This window comes from Cinclus cinclus, chromosome 18, assembly GCF_963662255.1.
Source record: "Cinclus cinclus chromosome 18, bCinCin1.1, whole genome shotgun sequence".
Classification (NCBI taxonomy): domain Eukaryota; kingdom Metazoa; phylum Chordata; class Aves; order Passeriformes; family Cinclidae; genus Cinclus; species Cinclus cinclus.
The window spans coordinates 6,594,777-6,603,744 of record NC_085063.1 but is presented as its reverse complement, the minus strand read 5'-3'; the positions used below and the strand labels follow the sequence as shown (position 1 = coordinate 6,603,744).

At 53.4% G+C, this 8,968-nt stretch overlaps 1 protein-coding gene across 1 annotated transcript; it reads right to left on the bottom strand.

Annotated features, from left to right (window-relative positions):
- Positions 1-487: 487 nt before the first annotated feature.
- KCNS1 (potassium voltage-gated channel modifier subfamily S member 1) lies at positions 488-6,771 on the bottom strand. The gene is made up of 2 exons (XM_062505075.1): positions 5,806-6,771; positions 488-943 (listed from the first exon to the last, which is right to left on the bottom strand). The coding sequence occupies exons 1-2, from the start codon at positions 6,769-6,771 to the stop codon at positions 488-490; spliced, it is 1,422 nt and encodes a 473-aa protein (XP_062361059.1).
- Between the last annotated feature and the right edge of the window lie 2,197 nt (positions 6,772-8,968).

The window sequence follows — 8,968 nt, the reverse complement described above, 5'->3', positions numbered from 1 at the left end:
GGGCAGTTGAGCCTTTGAGGCTGTTTCCAGCTGGGAGTAGGACAAGGCTGGGGCTGGATTTGTCGACATGGCACAGGATCTGTAAGGGCTGCCAGCCTGGCTGCGGGCTGCCTCATCCTTGAGTTATTTAACCTCACCCTGGACAACACAAAACCTTAGGGCAGAGGAAAGCCCCTCTCCATACATCTGGGGCAGTTCCTGATCAGGGATCACTTGAATTTCTTGTTTTCTGCCTCCCTTTCTGTCAGGGGTATATCCAGCACTACAACCACCCTTTGCAGCCACGGGTGAGCAAGGTGAAGGCTGAGACACATCCAGGCAGGCACAGGGTCTGGAAGCAGCCAGCACCCACTGGGCATCTCCCCCAATCCCTCCTGTCCTTCGCAGGGCAGGGGTGATGCCAGCCGTGGCTCCTCTGCCGTGTCCCGGTGCCATGCTCACCATGAGCAGGCAGGTCCCACGTGCCCCAGGGCTGCAGTGCCAGGGGTCAGGGGCTGGGGTGGCCACCGGGGGTCAGACCACGGCGGTCGGGGCTGCCCCTGTCCAGGGAGGTCTCGCTCAGAGCCTCCGAGTCTCGGTCGTGGCTGGAGATGCTCCCCACCTCCTCAGGGTCCTTCTTCCCGCTGTTCCTCACGGCCGCCTCCAGCGCCTTCTGCTTGCGGTAGAAGTGGGAGAACTTGTTGAAGATGATGGTGATGGGCAGTGCCACGACCAGGATGCCCCCCAGGATGCAGCCCGAGGCCGCCAGCTTCCCTGCCACGGTGACGGGCACCACGTCACCGTAGCCCACGGTGGTCATGCTGACCGTGCCCCACCACCAGCACGCCGGGATGGTGTCGAAGCCGACGTCTTCCTCCTTCTCAGCGGTGTATGCCACTCCAGAGAAGACAGAGACCCCCACAGCCAGGTAGAGCAGCAGGATCCCCACCTCCCGGTAGCTGTGCTGGAAGGCAAAGCAGAGCGTTGGTCAGTGGGGACCACTGACCAGGACACAGAGATCCCACGGTACAAACACAGCCCTGCACAGACCCCCTGCACACCTCCACCAGGGATCTCATCCCTCCATCCACCTCTGCTGTGGGATGTCCTGTTCCAGGGATGGGCTGGGATGGGGCAGGAGCGCACGGGTGACTCACATCTGGGGCAGGTGGTGCAGCCAGGAGTTGTTCCTGCCACCCACAGCTGCCCCTCTGCACTCCACCAGCCTGTGAGTGCTGGGAGGGAAGACAGATCTGTGCTCCCCAGTCAGGGATCCCCGGCAGAGCCTCCTCCCCTGCCTCCAGCATTCACTCTGGCCTGATCTCAGCTAACAATATTTAGCACATTTTCCTTTTATCTTGGCAGGCCCCCAGAAACCACCTAATAGGCAGCCACTAAAAGAAGCAATCTGTACCTTCCTGAGTTGCTGGCACTTGCTCGCAGGGAGGACGTGGTCTCTGCTGCAGGCTCAGCTCTGCTCTTACCCAAATCTCAGCCCAGGCTCCCTGGGGACCCCTGAGCCCCAGGGTCCCTCCTGTACCCTAAAACCACTGAGCCTCAGCATTAATGAAACCCTTTGTTACACACATGTAGAAACATCACATCAGAGCTGACACAAAATCAAACATCCCTGGTCATCAGAGCAGTCCAGGGACCCACCCAGTGTCAGCATGGGCTGGTCATAGCACCCATCCTAAAGGCTTCATGAGATACAACCCAAGGAGTCTGGGGGCCTTGGTGGGAATAGAGCCATGGGCACCCAAGTCTGATGGCAGTGGTATGCAATGCTCCTTGGAGAAATCATTTCTCTGGTTTCAACTTAAAACCTTTGTGCTGCAATCTTTCTTTGTATATTCCTAATATTTGAACAAAGTATAAACCCATGCCAGAAGCCGAGAGAAAAGGCAGTGGGGAGTTGGAGGACAAGGCAGCAAGTCATGCTGGTAAGGAACTGCCAGGGGACACACTGCCACCACTAACCTCCCAGCATGGCTTGTCCAGTCACTTTTTGACTGCCACAAGTGAATTTTTTTGATGTTTCTGCCCACTGACCTGCCAGCTTGCGCTTCATCTTTTGGTGAAAGGAAAGCAGAGCTTTGATTGTGGGGATTTTTTTCCCAGACTCCTAACAAGCAGAGAATGCTTTATTGGAGACCACATAACAGCTAAGGGAAACAACACTTGAACAAAGCAAACAGCAGCAGATGTGGGAAAAGGCTTCTGTGGTTAGGATGAGACTTAAAGGAGGTGGATTCATGGCAGGGAATGAGGAGACTTTGCTTAGACAGATGGCAAAGCTTCTCAGCTAATGCCAGTAATGCCAAGTAACCTCCTCTTCCTTCTCCCTTTCTCCTCCCTCACCCGTGGCTGCAAATGCCCTATAACAGTGCCAAGGGAGCTCCTTGAGGAGGACAAACAGCTCAGAGCCAAAGCTGTATCACTTGGCCAAGAAAGACCTGCTCCTGGCTGAAAGTTAACAGCAGGTCTGTACATCCCAGCTGGGAGACCAGCAGCACCAAATAACTTCATACATTTTAAAACAGTATTGGTTCTGGCCCTGGGATGTGTTGGAGGGGGAAGGCAAAGGGGGAATCAGGCAGCTCCATAGCTCTTGCTGCTTCAATTTACAAGCAGGGTCAGGGTTTGCAGCACAGGGAAGGCTCCAGAAATCTCCCAGACACTGGCTGCCACCTATTTGCATCCCTTTATCTGCAAAACTTCTGGTTTGCTCATTGATTGAGGGGGAAGGCAGCTGCAGCCAGGGTTTGGCTGGGATGCAGTTTTAGCCATGGTTTGAGTGGGATGCAGGCTTAGCCAGGGTTCAGATGGAATGCAGATTTAGCCAAGGATTGGACGGGATGCAGGCTTGGATAGGGTTTGGGTGGGATGCAGTTTTAACCAGGGTTTGGGTGGGTTGCAGGCTTAGCAAGTAGCCAGCCTTGGCAAAGACTGAAAGCCCTCCGAACAGCAGTCTCTCCAGGTTCCTGCCAAATGCACATCTTTCCTCCAGTACAGTAGAAGACTTCCATTCTGATTGAAGGGAAGAGCCCACTTTGGGTCTTGCCGGAAATAACGGTGTAGAGATGGCCCATGGTAGTGACAGCAGGGTGACATGTGATGTGCAGTTCCAAACTCTTTATGTATTTAGGCCCCTGAGGGGACAGACAGCAACTCCTGAAGATCCCTGTTTTTGCTGTAATTACCCAGGGACCAGCATCTGTGGGCTGCCAGAGGGAGAGGGGATCCTACCCATGGAGCTGCAATAGCAGCAATGGATGTTGGGCATGCCTGGGAGGAAAAGCAGAGATGTGTAGGAAGCCTCTCTTCAAATTAAACACACTGTGGATCAGGCACCAAGCAATCTGAGGACTGTTCAGGGTTTACGATGCACAAATGGCAAAATTCCCTCTGCTAGCAGTTCCATGGCAGGGGAACAATCACTCAGCTTGCCAGAGCCATCGCTCCTGCTTCCTGGCTGTTAACAGCCTTCACTGCTCTGCTCCTGCTTTCTGCTCCCGCAATAGGAAGTAAATTATTATTAACAAGACGAGGTAATTTATGTGCCCACTAAATCACAATGCCAACATGCCGCATCAGATTTGTGTCTTTGCTCATCCCCATTTAGAGCTGGCCACGGAGTCCCCAGGAAGGGCCACTTCCCAGCACGTCACTGGGTGAATCAGCTCCTCGTCAGAAGCTGGAGCTGGGACACTGCTGGCTCCCCAGATCTCGTTTGCTGCTTAGTAATACGCACGAGTCCATCAGTGCCCACTCTGCTGAAAGGTGGTGTTCGTGCTCAGAGGGAGCACCAGCAGGATGTGGGGAGCCCTTTCCACGTGCGCAAGTTTAGTTAAAATTCACCAGCAGTGTTAACTGGGTCTGTCACTTGTCAGTGCTCTTGCAAGGTGAGTGTTCAGAAGTATGATGCAGGTAGGACTTCAGGCATCTTCATTTCAAACAACCTTCCCTGGACTCTGTTCTCAGCAGATTTTGAAGATGCCAGGAATATTTTGATGCTCTGTGGGCTCTGCAAGATTAGTTCTGGGCAGGGCTGATCCTTCTTCACAGCAGAAGCTGGCAGAAGACCTTTTCTGCTGCCCATCCTCACCCCCATTCACACTCAGTGGTTGCTTTTCTCCATGACTCAGCCACGGGAATGGGTCCAGCCCCAGCAGCCCAGATCTGCCTATGCCAGTACACCCCATGCCAGCCCTGCCACGGCTGCAGCAGCAAAAACAGGGTGTCCCCAGCTAGTCATCCCTCTCATGGCCCTTCAGAGGGATAAGCACCAGGAGCTCCAGCTCCCTCCCATGCCAGGCACTGAGTGGGAGATGAGTGACCGTTTGGTTGAATTTCAGGCTGTGTTGCAAATATTGCTTCCTTGGCCATTCGTTTGATATATCAGTTGTTTGAAGGGAAGAAAGCACAGGGATATTTGTGCAATTGCCCTGAGAAGAGGCAATGTTTGCCCTGGTGATCATCCCCCTGCACCCAGCATGAGCCCCATGTGTGGTAGGGCTTTGGGAGCATGTGCTACTCTGAGTCTTAGCAGGCTCAAGGATCAGCTTTAGGATTCCTATTGATGCAATCACCAAGAACCAGGGACTATTAGGGGCTGAGTTTAATTGGCCTCTGCACCAGGCTGGATTTTCTGTTGTAAGCACAGGAGGTGAGTTTCCTTCTCTCCAGATTCAGGAACACGGGCCTCAGCAGAAGGGGGATGGAGGGGAAACGTGGTGGGGGTGAGCAGAACCACACTGAGTGTGGAGGCTGGTCCTGCTTCACCACTGAGCTGCAGTGATGGAGCTCTGGCTGCAGCACTGAGATAGTGAGGATTGCATGACAGATTTCAAGTTGCCCTTGGTCTGTCTGAAGAGGCCAGGGTACTGTGGATGGGGGTCTGGAGAAACACAGCCTTGGGGCATGTTATGGGGGATGTGGATCCTCTCACCTGACCTGTAGGGATCCCACTTCCTGGACTACCTGAACCCTGGTCCTCCACTTGGTCAGCATTTCCTTCTCCAGACCTTCCTCCTGAGGAACATGTGGCCACCAACTTCCCCTACCCCTGCATGCCAAGTTTTCCATCACACTGAGGGGAAGCTGCTGGCAACCCAGGCTCTGTTGAGGGCATAGACCCTGCCTGGGGCTGGTTGTCCCAGACCATACAACTCACCCTTTGCTTTTCTATTGCTGCTTTGTGCCAGTCCCAACCTCACTGTATCCTGAAGCATTCAAGTATCAACTCAGCTGGACCAGGATTTCTACGTTTCCCTAAATGGGCAGACACCAGGGGTTGGACACTGGCCTCTGGTCAGCTGGCAGCATGCCCTTAGGAGGGTTCCTCTTGTCCCAGAATGGGAACAGGAGCAGCCCTGAGCCATACACACTGATGCTGGCAGACCCAGCGGCTGCTGGCTGGCCTGCTACCTGCTCAGCAGGTCACTCTCCACCCTACTAGGCACTGACTCGCTTCTGGTGGGACATGCCCATGCATGGCTGAGTCTATTCCAATGCTGTGCAATGAGGCTTTCATACCACAGTGGGATGGCTGAGACCCTGGAAGCACCAGTGCTGCAGGAGGCAAAGCAGGGTGGATTTGTGCTGTGTGTGCACAGAGCACTCATGCAGTCAGTGCTCCTCACAACAGTCTGCTTTAGCAGACAACCAACAGCCCAACCCAACACCACAAGCAAGCTCGCCAGGCACCCCCCAGAGCTGGGAGCTCACTGCAAATAGGGGCTTCCACATCCCCCAGCCATGCCAGGGATCTCCTTCTTGCCCACAGACTAAAGGAGTAGATAAGGAGATAGAGAGCCAGTTTACCTTCAAGGTGGCCCCCAGCGACCTCAGTCCAGTGGAGTGCCGAGCCAGCTTCAGCACCCGGAATATCCTCATGAGCCGAAACACCTGCACCACCTTGCCCAGGTTGCCCAGCTCCGAGTCACTGCCCATGGTCACGTCCACCAGGAGGGTGAAGTAGAAGGGCAACACCGAGACAATGTCAATCAGATTCAGAGGGTGCTTGAAGAATTTCCTGGGGTTGGGTGAGAGCAGGAGGCGGGCAGATACTTCGAAAGTGAACCAGGAGATGCAGAAATACTCCAGCTTGTGCAGGATGGGTTCATCGAGCACGGTGCCATTCTCATCCACCTCCTGGTACTCGGGCATGCTGTGGATGCACATGGTGGCTATGGACACCAGCACCACGCTGATGGACACAAAGCTGAAGAGTTTGCTGGGGATGGAGTAGCCGGGGTTCTCCATGGTGAGCCAGAGGCGCTTGCGCACGTTACCGCAGCGCAGGGTGCTGTAGCGCAGCAGGTCGTGGTTGATGTCTGAGATCTCATCAGGGGACGTGTCCACGCTGCTCACCTCGCTCTCCTCGTCCCAGTTGTGATGCCGGCTCTCCAGCTTGCGCTCGTGGTAGCGGTAGCTGCAGCAGGAGTCCAGGAAGAACTCATTGATGCCCCAGTACTCGATCTCCTGGCAGAAGGAGAAGACGCACAGCTCCTCCATGACATGCAGCTTCCCCGTCTGGTAGAAGTGGAGGACGTACAGGAAGAACCCGGGGTTTCTGTCGAAGTAGAACTCCCTGGCGCTCACGTCGTAGTCATCGCAGAGCTGCAGGATGGACTCCTCCGAGTCGCAGGACAGCAGCCGTCCCAGGCGGGTGTCGGGGAACTTGGAGAGGGCGCTGGAGCTGAGCCGCCTCCTCAGACCCCCCACATTGATGTTGATAACGTCCTCCTCAAAACTGGGACCCCAGTAGTTTAAGGTCTTGTTGACCATGATCAGCAGAGCAGGAGCGAGTTCCACCTGTGGATGAGACAGCGGAGCTGGAGGGGACGCAGGGCTCCCCCAGATCCGGGTGCTCCTGGGTGAGGGCTGGCCAGAAGCACCCTGGGGAGTGGGGAGGGATATCTGCATTTTGGGAAGTGAGGACCAAGGAGAGAGAAGGGGAGAGAAACAGCTTCAGACAGTTGTTCTCCTTTGGTATGGAAGCTAAAACAGAAAAGCCAATGATTTTCCCATTGCTTGCTGTTTTACCTCCTAAAGTTTCTCCCTTTGCAGGTTGTTAATGGCCTAAGGAAGGCAGTTTAATGCACCTCCATCACCTCACCCATGGGGTTCTCCTTCTTCAATCAGGTAATTAGTCACTGAAGAGAAGATTTATTCCCCAAAGAGTCTCCCGGAGGAAAAATTAGTTCTTGTCAAATCACCACTGCTGTGATTCTGCCAAAGTGCTCTGTAGCCCCACTACCTCCACTGCTAATTAGACCTGGTCAAAAAGTCCTTAGATGGTGCAATCTTTCCAGCAGAACGGGCAGTTTTGCCAAAATCAAAGTATTGTCACAGAAGGTGTCAATTTTAAGGAGAATTTGAGAGGAAGATGTGTCAAAACAATTCATCTGCCTGTTTTGTTTCCTCTTGTGTGTTCTGCCATGTAAAATATTAAGATTATTTTGATTATATTGAGACATAATGAAAACATGATTCAGGATCATTGATGACTGAATAAAATCTGTATGTCAATGGGGAAATAAAAACCCAGAGTTTTGTTTTCTGTGTGTTTTAGGAATTTATAAGTTTCAGGGAGCTGGGCTTTTTCATGCAGCAGAAATTCTATTTTCTAATGAGAAACAGTTGAAGTGTCAAATAAAGAGAAGCATTCCCACACCTTCAGATGCGTTTACCTGTCTTGACCACAAATTTAGAGCAAAAAGGCCAATAACAAGCATTGTGATCTTTATGCATCACCTTGAAATCAGATTTTTCCACCTACCTTTTTCATCAAAACAACCAGAGGACACATGGAGCAGCCCTGTACTCACGGGATCCCCCTGCTCCTGGCACAGAGTGGTGGGGTTTGAGGGACACTGCTTTGCTCTCTTGTTTGAAGAATTACATTTTTTCCTGTTTTTTGCCACCCACGGAATTTCCCAAGCTTTTAGGAGCTGCAGGGACAGAGGGCACAGACAGGCAGCAGGAGCCAAGGGAAAAAAGGCTGCAGCCCCTGCAGTGATGCTGAGGTGCCAGCAGACCCCACACAGACCAGCCTGGTCCCACAGCAGCCACTGAGGACCAAGGGCAGGTCAGTGACACCAGGTGGGAGGGAGTCCCGTGAGTTCTCCCTCACCAGCCATCTCACAGGAGTTATGGGGCAAACACCAGGGCTCTACCTCTTTTCCAGTCTGAGAAACTCTGTGAAAAGATCTGTCAGACAGGGAGGGACCTGGGGGACACGGTCACATCTAAATCTGTAGGTGAGAGCAGAGCTGCAGAGGAACAGGCAATGGAGCCATGGTTAAGCCCCGGCGTGTTTTTTAAACCGAGCAGGGCTGTGGGTGCAGGAAATGCCAGATTTGTGTGAAACAGCCTGGCAAAGGCATCTGCGAACTCCACTGCATCTCCAGGCCAGGGCTCCTTACAGACACAGCTTTGCACCACAACCATTCCATTACACCACTCTGGAGGAGGCAACCGGCTCGTGATAAACCTCAGGGCTTAATGGGCTCATTGTCTTGCCTTTCAAAGGGGAGGGAAGAAGGAGAAGGAGTGTAAACACTTCTTTCAGGGATAAATTGGAATTTCAGTGTCAGATTAGCTTTTCCAGAGAAGACATCACACAGCCCATCTGTGGGGTAGGGATGACTAATCCAGGTTCCTTCCAGAAGGATGCTCATGCATTCAGGCTATAAGCACACACACAGACGGGGGGGCCCTGGAGGTGCTTCTGTGGGATCCAGCTTATCCCAAAACCAGCCTCAGACTCTCTCTGCACCCTCCCTGTAGAGCAACTTCTCTGAAAAGTCAGGCCAAATGCCACCAAAATCAAAGGCAAGGTGGTTTGGGGGCTGGGCTGGGACACAGGACAGCCCAGGATGGCAGGACAAGCCTGAAGCATTGCTCCAGCTCAGCCAGACCATCCCCAGTGCACGGCTGTAGCTCTGGGTGAGACACGCCAAACCCTGACAACCAGAAGGGA